This window comes from Pseudopipra pipra, chromosome 13 (genome assembly GCF_036250125.1).
Source record: "Pseudopipra pipra isolate bDixPip1 chromosome 13, bDixPip1.hap1, whole genome shotgun sequence".
Taxonomy (NCBI): Eukaryota; Metazoa; Chordata; class Aves; order Passeriformes; family Pipridae; genus Pseudopipra; species Pseudopipra pipra.
Genome location: NC_087561.1, coordinates 19,432,761 through 19,455,507, shown reverse-complemented (window position 1 = coordinate 19,455,507; position 22,747 = coordinate 19,432,761). Strand labels below are relative to the sequence as shown.

The 22,747-nt window shown below is 43.3% G+C and overlaps 1 protein-coding gene across 4 annotated transcripts in view; it reads right to left on the bottom strand.

Annotated features, from left to right (window-relative positions):
- Window positions 1-336: 336 nt before the first annotated feature.
- AMOT (angiomotin) overlaps window positions 337-22,747 on the bottom strand; it is a 58,734-nt gene continuing 36,323 nt past the window's right edge. For all 4 annotated transcript variants that reach the window (XM_064670251.1, XM_064670254.1, XM_064670253.1 and 1 more), the window contains 9 exons: window positions 21,046-21,190; window positions 19,593-19,685; window positions 16,809-16,954; window positions 7,262-7,411; window positions 5,557-5,747; window positions 3,537-3,659; window positions 2,654-2,886; window positions 1,597-1,821; window positions 337-554 (listed from right to left, as the gene is read on the bottom strand). In XM_064670251.1, coding sequence (XP_064526321.1) covers window positions 454-554; window positions 1,597-1,821; window positions 2,654-2,886; window positions 3,537-3,659; window positions 5,557-5,747; window positions 7,262-7,411; window positions 16,809-16,954; window positions 19,593-19,685; window positions 21,046-21,190 — 1,407 coding nt within the window. In that variant the 3' untranslated portion in view covers window positions 337-453. The remainder of the gene's footprint in view (window positions 555-1,596; window positions 1,822-2,653; window positions 2,887-3,536; window positions 3,660-5,556; window positions 5,748-7,261; window positions 7,412-16,808; window positions 16,955-19,592; window positions 19,686-21,045; window positions 21,191-22,747) is intronic.

Here is a 22,747-nt window from a genome sequence, read left to right as displayed (position 1 = left end):
TCTCAGAACACCTGATTCTAAAACCATTAAGTGATGCTCACAACAAAGTCCCTGGTTCTAATCATTATAAGGCCATTAAGCTCACCTTACTGCATTTAAGCTGGACATGTAACCAACACCTGTGAGAGCAGGTACTTCTGTTTAAGAGACTTTAAAAATTCTGAAATGAAATCTCAGATGTAGCACACCTAAGTTCTAGGGGTTTTTTCCTCCAGATATTATCAGATACGGTATTTAAAAAATAAAGGGGGAAACTTTCAAAGAAAAAGTGTTATGGGTTTTTCATAATTTAGAACAAATTATAAATTAACCTGTCCATACTTTTGAGACATAATATACAAGAGCAAACAGATGACCGTTCTTTTATTACTCAGGTACTACAATTTTTCCCAATAAAAATGTCTTTTAAAATTTCTTGCTACTATTATCCAGCTCAGATCTTGGTACAGGCTTTCAGATGAGGTATTCTACCATCTCTCCATCTGGAAGGTCCTGCCCCATGGTCTGAACAGGGGCTTTTCTTTCAAGAGTGCTGGAGTGGAAGAGTGGCCCATCTACGTGATGAGGAAAAACAAGAGACAGACAAGACAATTATAACAAGAGAGTTGTAATTTCAATGAGGTTAGAAATATGACATTAACATTTTAAAAATCATTTTCTATCATTGGCCAAAGACAGCTAATAACTTACTTCATTTTTAAAAATTCCATTCTCTACGTATGTAGCCAGACAAATAAAGATATTGTATCAAATTCCCTTTGGGTACCTCCCACTGATACGCAAATCCACATAAAACTGGAGTGACTGCATTTAAACCAATGCAGTCAGCACAGACTTTCAGCACCAAACCTGTCCCCATCTCCCTCGATACCCATTAAATAGCATAGCATGGGCAGGGTGCACAGCAGCCCAGCCAAATGCACTCTTCCATAAAGAACAACATCATTGTAATGTGGCTGTAAGGAGAAGAGGCAAGGTTGTGTAATCTGCATTGATTTGGCAGAGTGGGCTGGAAAATGAGCAGCTCTTGCCAGCTCGGAGCTCTGTGGGAAGCAAATTCAGCTTCTGTGACAGTCACTGTCAACTGGATGTGCTTGTGCCAAGGCTGAGGCTGGTCCTGCGACCAGGGCAGTGAACTACACAGTCCCATCGTGATAGTTCCCTTTCCTTCTTCTTCCTCCCCTGTTCTGAGTCCACTTGTCTTTGAAAACCCACTCAATGCAATGGCCACTTCCAACAGCCCGTTTTCATATGCTGTTAAACCCCACATGCTGCTCACACTGACTTCAGAGTCAACACTGACTCAGAGACTGTCCTGGGATTTGCATCTCCCTGTTCCAATTCTCACATCTCACTGTACCTCTCTAACCAGTGTGCCCATGCTTATGCTAGCACTCTCAAAGCTTTTTTTCCTTCAGAGCATTTGAGACCTCTCAGAACACTGCCATGCTTGCCCCCAAAACCCTCCTGCCCTCACAAAAACTAGCCCCGGTTTGCCTGAACTGAAAAAGGGACATCAGGGCCTGCCCCACAGAGCAGCCCTGACGGTGAGTGGGCAGCAGGGACCCCCCTGGGACAGCAGCTGAGCCCTGGTACCTGTTTTCTCTGCACTGTAGGTCAAGCTGGTGCTGGGGAGTCGTCCTGGGGCAGGAGCTGCAGGGGAAGGTGCAGCTTTGCTCTGTTCACTTCCCCGGTCTGTCTGGGTGCTGCAGTCTCTGCTGCCTGTTTTTGAGTGGGCTGACAGCAGTGGTGTGGAAGGAAGGACGGGAGAGGGGGTGGAGGGAATGGATTCGGAGCGATATTCTGTTCCCAGTAGAACACCTTCATGGAAAAAGGGAAGGAAATGTCACAATCACAGAAAACTAACTGGCATCAGTTCCTGTGCCCCTCGGCAGGACTTGCTCTAGGATCTCAAAAGTGCTCCATGCTTCAGGAGACAGCACTAATTTACCTTTCCATAGCACCTTTCACCACTGGGTGCTGAAGCACCTGAGGAAAAACAGTATCCTCGTGTTGCTGTTTGCAGGTGGGCACTAAGAGTTACCTGGCTCTAAGCACTGGCCCATCTTTGGCAGGGTAAAACTGCACACTGAAATCACCTGCAACAGGGTCTCATTCACATTTCAGGGTCTTTTACTCTCAGAGGGGAGCCTTTGGGCCTAACTTCCTCCCTGGAAAAAAAAAATCATCTAGGATTGCTTTGTTACAACTCCATTTCTCAAAACAATGCTGTTGAGCCATTCCAGATAGGAGTCATGTTAGTGCAGGCACAACACTAGGGGATAGAAATCCTGATTAGTATCTCTGCTCCTATTCAAGGAGACTTTACACGTCCAGCCAGCCATAACACCCAACAAAAAGCAAGTGCTTGAGAACTCTGAAAACTGTATCCCAAACATCCCTAATGTCAGGTACCAAACTGGGAATAAAGATCACACATTTTAATGAGAGAGCCTGGACATCAGAAGTCACTGTTTCCCAAAAGTGATTAAAACAAGCAGCTATTCCAAATGCGTCCCATCTTGCTTGCAGTCAGTTTTACTACATGCCAGGCCAGCTGGTCTGTCTGTCTAACACACCTTCCTCTGCTGCTCCTCCTCCCCTCTAAGCAGTGACCTGAGTATCTGAATTGCCACCGGTACTTGAAAATTACCCAGACTGCCTTTCCAGCTCTTGTCCTCCCTCTTCTCCTCCAGGATGGGAGTGCTGCTCAGCGTTGAGGAGTGGGACAGCAAGCCCGAGCCAGCGTTGGAGATGGACATGAGGGACTTGGCAGGTCTCATGGAGCTGAGCTGGTCTGTCTTGCCAGGCTCCTTCCGGGAGCGCTGCTGCAGGACTTTGATCATGGCATCCTTCTCAATGATCTGAGCATGGAGAGTCTTAATCCTTTTTGGGAAGTAAAATGAACAATTTATGAGTTTCCTGTCTCCTTGGACTGAGGCCTCAGTGTCCCCATGGCTGTGAGCAAGACCCTCTTAGGCATTTTGGGAGGTGGAGAGAGGATGACAGCGAGATTGTTGTCCTGGACACTGGCTGCTCACTGGCCCACAGAGCAAATTATGCACAAGAGAATGCACTGAGACACCCACCCACCTTTGGCTCCTGGAAGCTGCTCTAAACAGCCATGGAAGTGGCTTTGAGACAAAGCTGAGAGTTATGGCCAGGACATGAGACCAATAGAAAGAAGAGGATTATTGACACACTCTGGGGAGTCTGCACTGGACCTAACCCCAGGGAAAGCAGTTCTGTGAGACTGTTAAGAGGTGGTGGAGCCTGGGGTCTGATGAAGACACCCTGAAGAGAGAAGAGGAACAAGCTAGATGCAAAAAAATCTAAGACAAGACTTTTTTGCATTAGCCCTCAGTATCAAGACAGATTTTGGATTGCTATGTAGCCTTGGCCAGATGAGTGTGTGTCATCCTACATCGTTGCTGTTGGGGAAGATACAAGAATTGCTGGTTCTGAGGTGTCTACCCAGACAATTAATGTAAAATCCCTGTCTCAAGGAAGCCAGATAGGGCCAAACTGCACTTTACCTTCCCTCCATGTCAAGACATCTCCTGTTGGCAAGCAGAATCTCCTCCTCCTCCTTCTGGATGCGAGCTTCCAGTGAGGTGTCATAGCTGGGGTTGGGCGAGTGGCTGATCACCGTCGTGTCCCTGAGAACAAGCAGTACAGCAGATCAAGGACCTGATATGTCTGCTGCTTTCCTCCTAGCAGCACAAAATCATTGCTCAAAAGTAACAAACAAGAACATCCACTTTTTATGAGTTTAAGCTGGCTCAGTGTCTTCCAAAAATCCAACTCCCAACTTCATTAGTGTCCTAATGAAGATTAGATTATAAAAACATGCAAGTCATTACAACAATATCCTGTCCATCTCAGGCCAGTCTACAATCTAATGTAGATTAACTGCACTACTGTAAAGGGATCAATGAGGCAAATCATGGGGAAAGGGAAGGATATAGAACACCAGGTGTTTTTCTTCAATTGAAATAGCACAAACTTCACTGCAGATATAAAGCTTTTTCCCTTCCCCTTCCAACAGTATCATACAGGGAATGTGAGTATCAAAGGGAACAAGGCATGGAAGTTTCTTAAGCAGTCCTAAGCAGGTTGGTCCAAAACACTTGAAATGGGCTGAAAACAGTTTCAGGCTCATTCTGTACAGTGCCTGATGTTAACACTGTCATAGTTGTTCAGTCCACTAACCAAAACATAATGAGTATTTCATTCTACTTGTGAATGTGAAGGGCATGAGCAGGTCATTTACCAAATAAACCCAACGTGACCCAGATTCCTGCCTGTGCTCTAAAGCATCCTTCCTGCAACCTCAGGATGCTAGTTCCCACTAGGGAAGAAAAGGGAAAGAAATCTGTACACAGCGTAGATGAGGTTGCCCCCGAAACTAGTGGAAGCCCTCCCAGCAGCTAGATGGAAAAGCAGAGGCTGGCTCTTTCCTGACTGGACAGCATTTTTGTTCATTTAACAAAAGCTGACCAGCAACACATGCCCTCTCATTCCCCGATAAACAATAGACCAGGCCCCTACTTATCAGCCCATGCTGAAAATATAACATGGCCTCTAAGGGCAAGCAGCAGCAAAAGCCTTTAGGGAATCTCTAGGGAGGCAGAAAACAGTGCACAAGAAGCATCAATATGCTGAAATAACAGCTTGCTTCTGGAGCAAGATAAGATAAGTCTTTAAACGCTAACACAGCAGCTCTGCAACTTTACCCCTGTAATTCCAGTATGATCTTACAAGCTGGAAAGCCAGTAGTGATAACAGCCCTATCTGGATTTGGCTCATGAAACAATCCACAGTAAAATCTGCCATCAAGAACCATAAACTAGAGAGCACTGAAATTCCCTGTACGCAATACCCAACGCCAAGGAGCTGCACTCCAACACAGCTCCCGTTCACCAACCAGCTGAGGCACTCAGGCCTATTTACAGCCATAATAAGTGTTTCTGTGCAGTTGTCTGGGAATGTGAGCTTGTTACCAAATTTCAGACACCCTTTCCACCCCCACAAGCAGTGCTCTCCATACACAGCAGAATGTTTTGAGCAGAATTTCCTAGTAGATGTTTCTGGTTAGTAACCATGTTGAGGACAATACCACAAAGTAATTTGCAAAAACATTCTGCAGAACAAGGAAGCCATTCAGGGTGAATGATGTGAATCACCAAGCTCACCCCATCTCACATGACTTCAGAAAGGACTGATTCCTGCTTTAAAAATAAAAAAACAAACCCTTTCTCATACACCTATTTTTGAATCAACAGCTTCTAGGAATGGCTCAGAACAATTCTAATCCGGAAAATGGCTCCTGCACATGGAGGAATCTTCCTCTGGAAAAATGTTTCTAATTGCTGGCAATTCCACAGCTCCCAGAAAAAGCAGCCAAGCTCCACTTACATGAAGAAGTCTGAGGAGCCGTTCAGAACACAAGGCAAGCGATCATGGGAGGGTGGTGTGACAACATTCCTTGGTGGGAAATATGACATTCAACCGGAAAAAGAAAACAATCCCAGCACTATGAAAAGTCTCATTTACCTCTGAGCAGCCACAGTTGCAGCTGCATCCAAAGCAAACTGTCTCATCACACTTTCCTCCAGGTATTTCTGTTCCCACTTGGTCATGTCAGCTTCCAGAGCAAGAATCCTTTCTTCCTTCTCCCGCAGGAGCTCCATGAGCGCCGTGGCGTTGTACTCGGAGACGTTGGCAGCCTGAGATGTGCCCTGGCGCTGAGTCCCGAGAGAAAAAAAAAACCAAAACCAAAAATAGAAGTCTCAGGATGCATCTGTAAGAATCAGGGTTGGTTGGTCTGCTTTTTGTTTGAAGGACAGAGGCTGCTCCAGAGCAGCACTGCTTTGACAAAAGGACCCCCCAAGCGAAATGCAGTTGTCGATGCAATGTTGGGCAGGCTAATAAGCAAATGTCTGAGATAGAACATACTCCTAAGGCCTTTTTCCATGTGCAAAGCCCAAAATATGCATCCCAGAGCTGGATCATGCTATTCAGGTGTGATGTGTACAGCCCATCCATGATGCCTAAAGTAACATCGACCTACTTCCAACAGTGTTTAGCAAAACACTAACTAGTTTACAAGAGCTATCACCCCTTTTAAAAAATAATCCAAAATATTTTTAAAGGATTTGGTCATTAAGTTAATATTATCAGTGTATACCTGGGGATTAAGTAGTTGGGGATTAAAATAATTCATTTCTAAAGCAATATTTGGAAGACAGGCAGTGTTCCCTTTCAAAACAAGAGTGGAGATTTGCTGAGCTAATAGTTCAATGGATAATCTGAGATTAGCAGGATATTTGACTTTAAAAAAAATTTTAAAAAATTTAAAAGAAAAGAAGTTGGGTGGACAAGCTTTTTTATGCTCAGCTCAGAACTTTAAACCATGATAAGAAAGCAGTTTATTTTGTTTACTCAGGCTCAATGTAAGAGTTGTTTAGAGTTCTTAATCTTCCAAAGGTAACACAGAAAAGTTTATCAAATTACTGTAACTCCTACTAAAACCAATACAAAAAACTCCAAGTAAGATTCAAATATCCATTCGTATGCAGAGGTGGAAGTTGGGGGATAAAAATAACCTGAAAATAGATGTGATTTAGAACACAGGCCTGCATCCTATTTCTAGTAAAATTTACACACCTGACAGTTCACCTGTGTTTGACTCAGGCTGAAGTAAAACTTCACATCCAATTCATAACACCCCTGCACAATCTACTACTCATTCATTCTTTTCACTGAAAAAGACTCACATTACACTCAGAAGAATATAGTCTACATTTCCATCAACTGCATATATAGAATTGGTTTTGCTGCTTTAGTCTTGTGTGGGTTTTTTTAAATGCAAAAGTTTTTTGAAGGGCCTCTCTTCAGACCAGTTGTTAAGGAATTTTATATAAAATTCCAAACTGTGAACAAGATACTAAAAATAATTTCAAAGCAAATATAACCAGGATACTTAATGATAAAACAGCATCTAAGCTATACAGCTGTGTCTGCACCCCAGCACAGGATGGATCCCCTATTGCTGCTTACCTAAGTTTTCTGATTAAAATAGTACAAAATCAGGTAAAAATGATACAACAGCCAGCAAATCCATGACTCTAGCTAGCAAAAGAAACATCCCTTAATAATACAAGATGACAAAAACCCCACTGCCCTTCTTTCCTGTGTGGTGCAGGGTGTGGTGTGCAATCCTGCAAGAACCCCAGTCCAGCCCAGGGGATCAGGGTACCTGCTGCATCCGCAGAGACTCCAGTTCTCTCTCCAGCCGTGTCCTCAGCCTGTGTTCCAGCTGCTCCCGCTTCTCACACGCTGCCTGCAGCTGAACCAAGGCCTGCTGCATCTTCTCCACCTTCTCCACATAGACCTGCTTCTTTTTGAGCTGAAACAAAGGAAGAAAATGCGACATAAATGAAACAATGAGAATGAGTGAGTGAACTTCTGGCTTTGCACAGCAGCCAGGAGGATGTTCAGATGACCTGCAGCACCTGAAGTGAGCCTACAAGAAAGATGGAAAAAGACTATTTACAAGGGCCTGGAGTGACAGGACAAAAGGGGATAACTTCACACTGAGAGGGCAGGGTTAGCTGGGATATTAGGAAGTGTTCCCTGGGAGGGTGGGGAGGCCCTGGCACAGGTTGCCCAGAGAAGCTGTGGCTGCCCCATCCCTGGAAGTGTCCAAGGCCAGGTTGGAGGGGGCTTGGAGCAACCTGGGCTAGTGGGAGGTGTCCCTGCCCATGGCAGGGGTGGGACTGGAGGGGATGGTTTTTAAGGTCCCTTCCAATCCAAACCATTCCCTGACTCTGTGATTCTATGACTGCTGTCAGTGAGCCTCAGACTCCTGCTCTAGACTCAGCCCTCAGGATTTTACAGGTCTGTCCCATCTCTGCTTTCCTGATGGGTATATTTGTCCTTTTTGACCTCAGCAACCCCACAGTAACGATGGGGAGACTGAGGAAAACACCTGTTGCAAACTTCTGAGAGCAGCAACAGACTAAAAAGGGCACCTGGGTTCATAGTATTGTTTGAGTGAATTGACATACATTTCCCAGGTAACTGCAGCAAAGACAGTGTTTAGAGCTGGTCCACAATCTGGGAACACTTTCAGGGCAACACTGAAAATTGCTGGCAGTGTTTTTACAAGGTTAAGCAGAAACTGATTCAAAACTTGTAGGATCCTATTCCAGTCCCATGATAATAAAATAATAGGATGAAAGCACACACCAGCCATGTCCTGTGGTCTCCCCATACTGCAACCAGGTTTATTCCAGCAGCCTGGAATAATCTTGGCCCAGAGTGACCTGAGAGGTCCTGCTCTGTTCTTGCCCCTGCCCTTCCATCCTCCTCCATCGTTCATCCTGCAAACCAAGCTGTCTCACAATAAGCAACAAAAACTACCATGCTGAGCCCCCCCAATAACTGTATTAGCAAGGTCAATACAGAGTTCAGGCAGAAAAAAAACAAACTAATATATGAATAAACCAAAAAAAAGAATAAAAATACACCCAGAGCCCAGCTCTATTTTAATATAGGGAATACTGGACACCTATGGACATTACTTTCTATTAAGGAAAAGACTAACAATTGCAATTAGCTGGCCTTCTGCAGCAAATTTGGGATACTGCTTTTGTAGCTGTGATTGTCATAAACCCTGAAATACAAAAACAGCAGGAAGCAGGCAACTTTTCCCAACAGTCGGAGCTGAAGTCCAGAGAATGCAAAACACAGACTCCCTTATGTGAGTTCAAAGAGCTGCTCTACAGCTTCATGGAAGAAAAGTCCACTGAGGGATATTAAAGACAAAAGACACCACTTTGGGCTCAGGAAGTCCTTCTTGGAAGTGGAAAATACTCTGGGAAAGTATCGCTGCTTGTTGGCCCCATTCTGATAACGCTCCCTAGGAATCTGCTCTAAGTTTCAGCAGACATAGGATACTTTGATCTGAACAACATGAGCCATTCTTACATTGCACCTTTGTTCCAAAAAGGTCTTATCATGTGTTTCTTCAAAAATTTTCCCTTTTCTCACTCCTCGTTCCTCGAGGCAATGCAGAGATTGCAATGTGAATAGTGGAGAGAGAAAAATCCCCAAACACTATTAATCCCAGACATGGTATCCTTTTCTTCTCTTCATAAAGTCAGCAGGCATCTAATCTCACAGCGTGAATGTTGCTGCCTTAGAGGATTTTCCCCCAACAAGTATTTTACAATAAAAGTTACAATAAACAGTGAGCAATCCAGCCAAAGGACTTCCCACCAGTGCATGTACAGTAGAAAGGTATTTTTATTCGATTGCTCAAGATTTCAAGCTTGTTTGGAATGGGAGGGACAAGCAACATTACACGTAGATTAACAGCAGCTCAAAGTGGCCAAAAGAGAGAAACTATGGGGTTAGCAGCAGAACCTAGAAATGGAGAGCACCCAGTATCTTGAATTTTGACCTGGACAAGAGTAAGGAACAACCTGATAAAACCCACTAGCAGTGAAATAGTATGCATCAAGCTGAATAATAATATCTTGCAAATCAGCTCTCCTCCCCCTCTCTTCTGGACAGGGGGATAAAAAAGTTGAGGATGCAGTGATGCACATTTGGTCTCTTATTACCTACTACAAAGCATTCAAATTTCTGAAAAGTTTTTTAACACACAGGTAAAATCCTCCCTGCAAAAGCAGCCACTGACAACATTTTACTGGTTTCAAAATGAACAAACCTGAGTATGGGTATGTGTGGATAAACGTTCTGGCCTGCATTCAAGGAACACCAAGAGACCAGCCAGAAAACAGAACCAGGACACAGAAATTCCACTGAAACATTCACTTTGAAAATGCTCTCATCAGCCAAACCTGCAGGTGGAAAGTTGCAACACAAGCTGTTGCCCAACTTCCTGCACTGCCTGCACATGCCTGACTTGGGCACCAGACCCAACGTACAAGCACAGCTTGTTCAGTGGCTTTGCAGAAAGACAACATTTTCTCCCCCTTCATAAGGTACACCTCATCTTCCAGCATCAGGAAGAATTAGGAATGGTAGAATACTTGGGACTCGTGTATTTTTTTAACAATGTAAAACTGAGAATTAATTCAGGAATTCCTTAAGTAATTTTCAGTTTTTTGGAACCCAGATGTTCCATAAGCTTTAAAGGCATGGATGTGCTCCACACAACTCAGCTTTCCCAATGTCTTTTGTCAGAATTATCCTTTATCTATAAGATTGTTTCATTTCACACACTTCCTGCACTGTCAACTCACTGCATATTCTGGCACTTTCATTTCCAGCTCTGCCACTCTGCGAGTGTTCGTGAGAACAATTTACCCTTCTGTGGACCAGGACTCTCCAGGAGTGGCAGAATTGAAATCTAATTTTTATATTTTTTATTTCTTAAACTTTATGACTTCATCTGTCCTCTCAAAGTAAAGAGGATTGGGAATGATTTTCCCAAGCGCAGAGGGATTTCATTACCACAAACTGAGAGTATGATCTTGTTTTCCTAAGACAGGAATTGGAAACAATTTCCTGAGTATTGCCAGGGTGCTGAAGACATAAGTAAGTTGGGAGGAAGGAAAAAAAGGCAGCATGCTGAGGCTTGTTCTTGGTCATTTGCCATGGATTCCCCACCCTCTCTCTTCCATCATAGAACCTTGGCTCAGCGCCAAGGGTCACAACAACATCTACCACAGCAGAGATGGCATCAAAGGATGCTGGAATTCTCTCCTCTGCATCAGGCCTTGCAGTGAACACGTGCTCTAGGTAAGAGTTCACTCCCCAAGCTTTACAAGGATGCAGTCACACCCTTCAGTATGTAATTTTAAATAAATTTGACAAGATAGTAACTTTTCTTTTGATGGTACAACATTTAACTAAGAAGCAAACTCATGGTCACATAATGTATCATAACTGCTTTGCCTCAAAGGGTGCTCTGAAAATGCAGAGCATTTTGCTCATGAGGATATCTTTATTATAACAGCTATTTAAGATGTAAGATCTCAAATAACCTCAGTGCATGTCTGGAAGCACAGCAGAGCACTTCAGCATGACTGTATCCCTTCCCAGCATTTCCTGCAGCACAGAGCATAACTTTATTAATATCATTATCTTCTCCAGGTCAATCCCTGACTGCTTTGAAAATGTCCTAACCAAGAATCAGAGATCAGGCTATAATTTTATCAATAATATTTTCTAACTAAACTAGTGCAAACAAGAGCATTCACTCTCCAGTTCCCATTTACTACAAAGCTTATGTGAATTCTGCAACAGGACCAAGGACAAGAAAAATAAAGAGGACCAGGAGTGGCTTGGGCTCTGCAGAAATCGGGTACACGAAGTGCAAAGTGAAGCAGGGAATACCCCAGGATTCCCTTGCTGCCTGATCAAGTATTTCTGGCTTCAGAAATTTTATTTCCCCATTCTTTGCATGGTCTAAACCCAATGGCCAAGGATAAAGTTTTCCTCTCAGAAATAGGGGTACTTGATTATTATTACAACTGTCCAGTAGAAGGGGGATTAACATTCTGAAAGCCAACCAAATCCTATTCCTCCACTTACTCAGGCTTTGACAAACCACACAATCTCATTCAGGGATCCCAAGTTCTTGCAGAAGGAAGGCTGGGAAGGGGGCACAGAGGTTTCATGCACAGGGAGCAGGGGTACACAGGAACAATGAATTTTCACTGTCAAGTCCCAGGGGAGGCTGTAACATCCTCCGACTGGAGCTGCCTGTGCAGGACAAACACAGTCCTGGACACAGCAGGTGAGGGGGAAGGAAGGATCTTTTTGTAGAGACCATTGCTTCCAGATGCATTACTCAGCAAACATTTTTTCTGGGGAAGAAGAGAAAACTTCCTGCATAGCCATCAATGATTCAGAACTCTCCCAGGCATTTTGTCAAACCCAGCTATTACCTTCTTCATCTTGGACAGCTCCTGTTTCAGCCAACTGGTAACATTCATCAGCATCTGCTTGTCTCCCACCCACAATTTCTGATGTCTTCAAAGTCCTTGGTTTAATATATTCAGGGTGTTTTCATTACATTCTGGGTTTATCCTAAAGCTGAATCCATTCACACACAGCTGAAAATGTGTTTCCCCACAAGAATTTGCCTGCTATGGCAGAAATGTAGTTAAAAAATGAGACAGCAAGCACGTTCAAACCACCTCTCCCTCATGCAGTTGGAATATATTCCTCTAGGATGCCTTTGAATCCTTGGTTGGTTTGAATTCAGGCCCAACAAGACACCACTGGCCCCAGCAAGAGCTCATGCTGAAACAATCTGGTAACACTATCCTCTTGCTAGGGAATAGTGTTTGTTGCATGGGAATGTCATAATGTCGTCGCTCCGTTTGTTTGTGCTAAAATAAGTTCTAACTCTCAGAGCCACCTCTGGAAAATCACTAACTGGCAGAATATGTGAGATAGTGACATAGCAGCAAAAAGCCAGTTCTGTTCTGTTACAAGAATGTAGGTCATTAGACACACACGTATCAGTTACAGGGAAGAGAGGGAGTTTTCTCTCCTCTGCACCCTACCCATCCAGGAACAATAAGCCATCTAAAAAGGGTCCCCTTTAGAAGCAGCTCTGTCCTGAAAAGAGTATTTTGTAGCTCTCAGAGTCTGAGCATTTATGTGAGAGAAAGCTATGGAGACCAGGAATATCTTTTTATAGACCAAGAAGTGACAGGAAAAAAAACAGACAAGCCTTCAAGCACACAGCTCTCCTTTGGGTTTCCTCTTGTGCCAGAGCTCTGCTCTGAAAGTATCTCAGACAAAGCATATAAAGTACAGTAGATGTCACTGGGAAATGCATTTTCACATTTCCCCATAGACAGAACCCTCGCTGTTATCAGAAATAGTAGGTTATTTCTCTCCTACCAATGGAACAGTGAAAAATGAATACAGTATCTTAGCCCCGACAGCTGTTTATGTTGAATTCTGATGGCTGAAAGACCTTATAAATACAAGCATTTTTAGAAAAGATATTTCATTCAAACTTGTTCTCTCTGTCAGCCCTCAATTTCCACCCATATAAGAGGACATCATTCTCCTCTTTCCACTGCAAGTTGTGTGAAAGAGGATGGCAAAAGAGTAGGTATTTTTATCTTCCTGGAGGTAGTCACTATTTTTCAAAGCTGTCTCAAGGCACTCAGTAAAACAGTGGTTTGTAAAGTGGTGGAGCAAAGGAGTACAAGCTACACTACTGCAACAAAACCCACAAACTTTCTTTGAATTGAAGTTTGGTCTTCCGGGGTATGAATTTAACCAGAAATGACCAAGTTCAAGAAAAGCTCTGGGAATTCCTTTTCTTTTTTTTTTTTTTCTTTTTTTTTTTTAAAAAAAAGTAAAACCAGTAGCAATTGTACCCTCTGCACCCAGCAGCTGTGGTTAGATAAAGTGTTTGGCATCAAAGTCCTTCCTGCAACATTACAAGCCTGGTAAGGACTGGCAATAAGTCGGCATTTACTCAGTCTGGGGTGGGTCAGAAGGATCCTTTCTGCAAACACAGCCATTCTGCCCCTGGCCCAGAGTAAAGCCAAGTTTAAATGCTCCATCTGCTGAAGGCTCTCAAGGTGTATGCGAGCAGATGTTGTTTAAATCACGGTACCGTGCCTATTTTACAAGCTCACACATCCAGGCCATCTGTGACCAGCCACAAACCTGCTGCCATTCCAATGTTTCCATCAGAGTTGAGACCATCACAGCAATCCATGCTCCAAAATGAGAATTTTCCAATTGCTTTAGCTGCAGTTATTATCACTAACCATTTCCGACTGTGATATAGGTTTTTAAGTCAATGTACATATGTTCAATTTATCTCAAATGCATTACACACAATGAAAATAATCTGAAGTTTTGATTTGAAAAACCACAGACTAATACTTCACTCGAAACAATTTTAATAGGCTGATGATTTATGCAAAACTGTGGAATATCTGCTAAAGGGAAGAATGAAAATGCAGAAGTGAAAATAGGGGGTTAATAACTGGGTACCTTCAAGGAGAGTAGAGAAGTATAAATATCATATATAAAACATACATATGTAGCAGTTCTGTTCTTAGACATATTTAAGTTTGCTTTAAATATTTATGATCAATCACCCTTTTTTTGCACTCTGCAGAAATAAACTCCACACTTTCGAAAACTTTAATGGCAGCTTGTTCTAAATTTGAAGAGTCATTTCACCCTTACAAACAGGGAAAGTATTCTGTGAATGTCTACTTTTGCTTCCAACTGCTTCATACTATACTTCAGTATCTCCAAGATCATCCCTTTCTCCATCACATTTAGCATCCCTTTACCTCTCCTTTTGCTCCAAGTTGGATGTTAAAATTCAATATATATAAAAACCCTCAGAGCACCCCAGGGGTAGACAAGTATCTACATTTATAGATGGGTGGTTTTGTCCAAACTGGCAATTCAAGCAAAAGATTTTTAAAAGAATCTAAAGTTGCAATTCCAATGCAATATTTAAATTGTTATGGTGATATAAGACTTATAGCTCTCCTTAGAACGGAAATATTCTTTTTATAAAGAATCTAGTGCATACAAGGCAGGGTTACTCTGCTTAATAGGAAGTCAAAACGGAAAGGGAAAAACAAAAAAGCTGAAAACTTACATTACAGGATGCAACAACTGAAATGTGCACACCCCCCTCAGGCCCTGAGCCAGAGTAGCTGCCAAACCTGAGCATAAGAAACTCCACCCTCCTCAGCTGGACTAGTTACAGAGACAATCACAGGGACTAGTCATTCAGATTAAGCAGGCATTCAGATGGCAGGAATAAAAGAAATAATCGACAAATTGTCCATATCCTGGTCACTGAATGTCACTCACTCAGAACAATGTTTCCAGTCCCCTCTAAACCGTGCCCTGAGCTCTGAAGGTCTGGCTGCCTTTCGAAGATTTACCAAACAGCTTGGGGATTTGAGAACTTTCCACAATTTAACACTAATGAGGCAACAAATGCTTTATAATCCTAAGTATTTAATTCAATAATGATTTGAGAAACCTGCAAAAGTGACTCTTTAACCTTTGTCTCCCGTTTTTCCTCTCTCACCTTTAGGAGAGTTAATTCCTGCTCCCTCACTGAGATGCTTCCATATTTATCTGCAACAGGAAGGGTGGCACTTCCTGCACGCCCCGGGATTCGAGCAAAGGTTGGATGCATATGACCACGAGCCCTCATGCAGGGCACTTCACTCTGTGTTAGTGTACATGTGTTTTTTAAGCTATCATGCAATCTAGCCCAGAGTCACCTCCCTACTTTACCAATCTACTTAGGCAGTGATACTTCACTTCAGCTTTACTGTGAGAGAGCCAAAATTAGTGCCTGCATTGAGGTTCAGCCCAGGCAAGTGCTGGTGCAGCTGATCACAGCACCTTCTATACACATGGACTCCAAGCAGGTGAGTAGTTCAGGGAAGTCACAAGGATGTCCCATGTACTTGGAGTTAGTGACACACCAGACTTTTAGTGTAATAAGGTGCTGAAATTTGAACAAAAGCCAAAGAGCTCCAATACATTGCAGAGTCAATGACAGAATAGTTCTAGAGCCAAAGAGAATCACATCATGTGTAAATAAATTACCCTATAACCTAATGCTCCCTGTCCCCTGAGTAACCAAGGTGCAAGCCAGCCATGCCAGGCTAATAAGGTTATGAGAGCAGGTAACCCTACAACAACATCCTGGATGAGCAGAGCAGATCCAGGAGGAGAGACATCGAGGGAAGGCTTCCATGAAGCTGAAGAGATTAAAGAGATTAAAGAAAATTAAGGACACCAGGTAAAGAGACACAAGAGGGGAAGGGCTATTGAGGCAAATACAGGGTCAGAGAAGAACAGGCTAAAATTAAGAAAGCAGCTACATCTGTACCTGGGAGAGGAGGATATTCCCTTTGTCTTTGATCATCCCTCCTCTCTTGGCACAATGGGATCCTGAACAGAGAGAAAAGTAGAAGCAGACAAGGGGAGGGTTTGAGGAACGTCTCTGAAAGCAGCAAAATTCAGGTGCATGTAGGAACAGCGCTCAGCTGAGGGTGATGCTGAGTGCTGGCAGGCAGGGAGAGGGCAGAATTGGAGAACAAATCAGCAGTGAGGAAGTGTGCTTGGTCATGACATTTCCTCCTGAGACTCTCCAAGGAGGAAGAGTAGGAGTAAAGGAAGCAGAGGCTGGGAGTGGGAAACGGGGCCTTTGAGAGGAAAGAAGCAGGCAGGAGGAAAGAGGACGGACGCTGTGACGCAGAAGGGCAGCGAGGTGAGAGCCATGAGTGGCAGGGACAAAGCTACAAAAGCAAATGCTGTGAAAGCTGCCCAGCTAAGCAGCTAAAATGCATTATCCCCTCCTGGGAGGAAAGGTAGAGAAAACAACTAAGGTCATGCCCAGCTTATTACAAATGCTGGGCACATCCAGAGCTCTGCACTGTCCCCACACCTGGCAAGGGGACAAGCTGCATTCATCTGATACTATTTGAAAGTCCATCCAAATCTGAATTTCTGCCAAGTTCAGGAAGTTGCCAGGGCTGAGATCTCTGTTCCAGCCCACTTTTACAAGTTGAAACAAAAAGAAAACAAAATATGGCTGCTTAGACAAAAGCACTTCCAAGGAAATACAGATTTGTGGCTTATCTGTGCACAGTTCAGTGGTTTAGCTATTCAACACAAAGCTAAGCAGATATAAACAGCTTTGAAGAAAGCAGATCTCCTTAAAACTTCCACAAGACAAACTCATTGCCCCAGTCACTTTTACTGGAACCCAAGTTACCCTAATTTCTCTCTCCCAGCATCCTTACCTCCTCCTCCAGTTTCACCACCTTGGCCTGAGCGTTGTTCAAGGCCTGGTCTCGGATCTCGATGTGCCGTCGTTGGTCCTCGTTGGTGGAACGTGCAGCAGCCAGTTCTATTTCCAGTTTCTCTTTTTCCCTCTGTGTTTCCTTGTCTGTGAAAACAGAGAGAGTTATCAATGGACAGCACTTGTCTCTGCCTAGCTTTCAGGAGTATTTCACTCCAGAGGTAAAGGAATGATTGTACTGGAACTTCTCACAGGAGGGAATGCAGATCTAGTGCTAAGGACAGAAAAAAAGGACATGGCTTTCAAGGAAGAGAAAGACTTATAACCCTGAAAAACAAGCATGGTACCTTCAAGTAACAATGTGCCACAATGATAGTAAGAAGGAATAGAAGGTGCATCACTTAGTACAGTTAGTCAGTGAGGTAATTTGCTGTGATTATGCAGATGGTTAGTGAAACTTGGCACCTCTTCACATCTGAGCTTTCAGTGGTGGAAAACAAACTGAGTAATTGTCATATCTCAGGCTAGGGAGAGAGATGGCAGACTTCTGTGCCTGAAAAACTTGTGCTCCTTTTTTCCACACTGACCTCACAAACAGGAAGGCTGCTCTGTCCAGGGCAACTGTCCCTTTTCAGAGGAACCCTCAGCTGTCCCACTTTGCTGTCAGTACCATCAGAGGAGTCAGAAAACAAGTGAACAATGAGAACTCCTGAGTCTTCCCCTTAAAAATGACACCCTGGGCCAGAACTGAGGCACATATATCTGTTTGGTCAGGGCTCAAAGCAGACCTGCAGCTAAGAAAGCCCTTTGCCCAGCACTGAGAGTTCACGTCTGATGCTTTAAAGCCACCCCAAGCACAGCAGCTCATTCTTTTCTGCTGCTCTCCAGAAAGACCTGGATCAAGTTGAAGCAGCAATGCTGTTTCAGGAACAGGGCAACTGCCTTCAGAAAAAAACTAAATAGGATAAAAATAATTGTGGACTGGAGAACTTATCCCACAGGGGTGTAAGGCAAAGCCACAACGCAGAGCTGATGTCCTCTGTATGTTGTCATTCCCAGCTCAAGCCAACCAGCAGCAATGATAACATTAACCCACTTGCTGGATACATAACCACAGAATACTCCCTGGAGTGATCTACACCCAGCACTGATGACACCAGAGAAACTGCATTCCAGAAACCAATATCCCACGACAAAGGAATGAGGACAAGGAGTGGAAGGCTTGAAAAACAGGAACTAGGTGCTGGGTGTTAGAACAGACTGCATATGGAGCACACGGGCCCGTTTGTGCAAGCATGTGCATAACTATATTTACAGCACCACAATTACTCCCTTTCTTCTGCCAGCAAAAAGCCAGGAGCAAAGCTTTAGCAACATGGAGAAGCTAAAGATTCCCTTCTGCTGGGGAATCAGCACAGCCCACACACAGGTTGCAAAACAAACCTGTCCACCACCAGCACCCAGAACTCTGCAGAGCAAACCCTGACTGCAGCTCAGAGCCAGCCCATGACACAAGACACAAGGACAAAGGCTAACATCACCTGTCTATTTTTTAATTCATCTTTTCCCAGCATTTCTCCTCCACCCAGGAATGAGTTGCTGACAGTGTGAGCACATTAAAGTGTGCTGCAGAGACTGAGCTGCAAGGAGACAGGGTGGCATTATGCCAGCAGGTATCAGTCAGTGCCAGCAGGCTGTTTTTTAATCTCTAAGTGCTTGCAGAAAGCCTTTTGGAGTTTTGGTGCAGACTTTTCCCCAAATGAGAACTGCTTCACTTGACAAGTGCCTACAGCACTCCTAGAAATGCTGGGACTGATGAAATGTAGCACTATGGCTTCCATGTTCCTTCAAAAGCAGAAATGGGATGGGAGGCCTCACAGCTTTGACCTTCCCATCTCTTTGGAGGCACCTATGAACCTCAATGTCCACCCAACCAGTCCGAAGGAGAGACTAAACTCACGGACTTTCCCCTACCACCAGGAGTTTGGAATTCACCCCCTGACAGCCATTTGTTTGCAATGTAAGCCACAAGGAACAAGCTAAAGATGACATGAGACAGGAATACCAGCATTTGTCAGAGTAGCAGCAGTGTGTGTTGCACTACAGAAAAACTCTATTTTGCAATTTTATTGTGCTACCTTTTCATGTAACAACTGGAGAAAAGTGAGCGTTGTCAGAAGGGTGGAGTACACTATGGGATGACAGAAAAGTTGGCTCGTCACCATCAGCCTCAAGACATTTCAGTACAAAGGAAAAGCAGCATTTCACATCCGTCATTTTGGTTTGCCTTGTGATAAATCCACTGCTGTGGGCAGAATTCCTGACCCTCATCCAGCCCAGCAGACTGCAGGAGTGTTCATCCCCTTTACTTTTGCTGAACAGGATAGGGCAGGGGCAAATAAAAGAGGAAAGAGTCAGGATACCTAGCAGGCTCCAGTCCCACTGGCCTTAACTCATGCCAGGACTCCTGTCATTCTGGGAAGGTTTAATTCCAAAGCTTTCAAGGAATAAAATAGGTGGATAAAATATCCTGTAAATTATGGGGTAAACATTAATTTTACAGTTTAACTGCAAACTACCTTTGCTCTGCAATCTCTAATAAATCCCATCAGATGGGCTTTACATACTGACAGAAAAGGAATTCTTGAATCTCTCCTCCTTTCTCCACTGCCAGTTTTGGACTGTCACTGAGCTGATTTCTGTCTTGATAATTAACCTGCTGCACTGTCCTCTGTCCCAGGATGGCTGGAGCTTTCCACTGACCCATTATGATTGTGCAACTCACTTTGTGCAAAGAGCTGAGAGATGGTTTTCCGATTGTCTTCAGACCCCTCAAACTCCTTCTCTGCGAGCTGCTTGTTGGCTGTCTCCATACGTTCTGCAAAAATTTTCAATAAAAAACCACTAAATAAATAAAAACTTTCAAGCGTTAAGTTACATCTGCTCAGGGCATTTCTAATGCAAGCTGGGGGAATGGATCTCCCAATCCTACACAGTCTAAAGTAAAATGCCCATCAGAAGCTGGCACTCACTTTTGAAATGTTTCTAATGATGTCCTTGAAGAAATATGCTCAACGAGACAAAACAGTTTAAATGAAGTTCCAAAGAAATTACTTTAAAAAATTATAACACAGAAGAAGTTTGGTTTTTCAATTTATACCTTTATTTCTTCCACACAATTAAGAGATTATCTTATAATTACCCACTAAAACTTAACAGAAGATTAAATCACTGCTGTCCAATTACCTGACTTGAGGGAGTAGTGCGAAATGCTAAGAACAGCTCAACAGCTCTGCTGCTTCAAGATGCTAGAAATATGTATCAGTCTATGAAAATCAGAATAAAATGTGTATGCTGTGTTCTACTCTGAATAAGATTATTTAATGCAGATGTTTGGCTACTGTCCTTCTCAAGGGCACTGAGCACTGCATGGCTTTACTTCGTGGATGCAAAATAATTTCTGGGAGCAGGCTCTTAGCAAGAGACACAGACTCTCTTAGCAGTGAGAGCAGATGACATGCAGGACAATCAGAAGGCTTCCATAAAAAATTAAACTTAAGTTTAAAAGACTGTTTGTGCACCTTCAAACACCTCAAATTGTGGATGTTTTTCACCTTCACCTTTTGAACTAATGCTTAAACTTTTACTCCTGTTAAGGTCAAACACCACTCTCCCCAGCCATCATGCTGCTTCAGCCTCTCAGCAAGAGCCAGACACTAATAACATCTCACTCTGGAAAAGGAAGGGAGATCCAAAAAACCAGATGCCTACATTGATAAGGAATGACAAGACCTTCAGGAAGAACAGACAGTCTGCAGTTTGTATGTAAGTGCAAAAGGGTCACTGGACAGGAAATCAAGTGAACACGCCCGGTGTGGGATTAGGCAGTCAGCAAAACCTCTTTCCATTTCTGCAAACTGAACAAATTGTACAAATTATCTCTAGGATATAAGACATGAGAGAATTCCAGGCTTGCATCTGGTTTATGGTATTTGGCTTATCACATGCTTCTTGTCAATGAGAAACAGGCTGGAAATGAAAGACTACAGCACTCTCCTAAACCTGTTTTTTCAATTCTCCCAGCAAGTGCTTCAAATCTCCAACTACCGAATAGTCCTGAGTATCCCATCATATTCCAGTTGTGTCAGACACAGTGAATTCTGCAGCAAAATGCTGTCCTGCCAAGTAAGTATAATAAAAAAACCAACACTGATGAGCAGAAGATTTACTTCATTTACCTCTTAGATCCCTGTTGAAATCATGAAGCCTTCGAATTTCTCCTTCCAGTTTGTTTCTCATGGCCTTTTCCAGGGCATCCCGCTTAGAGGATGATTTCTCCAGGTTTTTGTATGCCTCTGAAACTTGCTGAATTTCTGTTTCCAGCTGCAGTGGAAGTGAAAACAAGCACTTACTATTTTATCACTAACAGTATTCGTTCGGTCTCAGACGAGATTACTTTCTCTCAAGTGTTCTTTATTGAGAGAAACCTACACTTATAAACTAAGTAAAACAACACTCTCGGGTCTGGATCCATCTGTATAAAGAATACCAGTGTCTGAAACAGAGTTTTGGACCCTCCTTCCAGACTCTCACTCTGGTTCCCCAATATGATGAGAACATGGATATAGCAAACTGAAGAAGTGCAAATGTAATCTATTTTTTTTCCAAGACTGGGGCAGTTTGACACTACAGTTAGTTTGGGCAAAAAGCATTTATTTAAATAGCTAATGCAATATCAGGTAAGTAAAATAAAAAAAAAAAAAAAGGTAGATCAAACTATGCCAAAAAACCCCAGTGACATACCCTGCATTTCTGAGGAACTCTGTAGATAGTTGTAATGGTCCAAAATTCACAATAAAATCTCCCGATCTTCTATGTTTACACTCCTACAACTTAGTTGTGCTTTTAAATATGCAAATTATAAATGGGGAGAGGGAAACTTTGCAGTAGAATATGTTCTATCCTTCTTTCTAGCCTTCAGTGTAAAGTTTCTCTGATCATTCAGAGCAGAAGGAGATTCACTTCTAACTCCTCACTAGCCATGGTTTGCCATGGAATTGTGGATTTATGTTACAGCAAACCCCACTAGCACTGTCTACAGCAAGTGATCAACAGGGAGATGGAGAGAAGTGCATTTTTATCCTTCTGTCATTATCAGGAAGCTGTCAAATACTTCTCTAAAGCATTTCCTTGTCAAGAACCCTCTAAAAATACAATAAAACAAACTTATGTCCCTGAAAAGAGGTACCATAGCAAATAATGAGCGTGGAAAGCCATGCTGGTCACCTGAACTCAAACACGTGTTTCAAGCAGTCACACATTTTTATGGCCCTGGACACTGGTCAGTGCAAAGAGCACAGCAAGGCCCACAAAGTCCTAAACTGGAAGTAGCATCAGCCTTTCCACAGTTGCAAAGCAAAAGCAAAGCTGACCTGCTGCATAGCTTTAAACCACTGGTCATCAAGAAGTTATTTCTATGAGGCAGCATGAAAACACCTCCACACATGCACGTTAATGATGGGTCTCACTGGGATATTTTCTTTTAAATGTTTTAGCATCATATACTCGGCTTGTTTTATAAAGCCAAAGGTGGCAAATAGCTGGGTCCAAATCAAGACATTAAGTTTTCAGGGAAGTTGTGTGGCATTGAGACAGCAACAAAAGAAGTTTTAGTCCCAGTTCTGCAGTCCAAATGTCTTTAATGTAGCCATAGCAGCACTACTTGCATTGCACTCTGTCCTGACGACCAGTTTTGTAGCAATGTCCCCTGTGCCTCCACAGTGACTATGGTCTGGTGCTAGTCCAAACAGGCCCTTCCTGCAGCCTCCAAAATCTTTAAGGGAAATGAAACCTACTGCTATCCTGGACACAAACCTTAATTTAACCAAGCAAGCCAAGCAGTCAACCTCTTCAGCAGCTGATGAGGATGTGCTTTTGAGC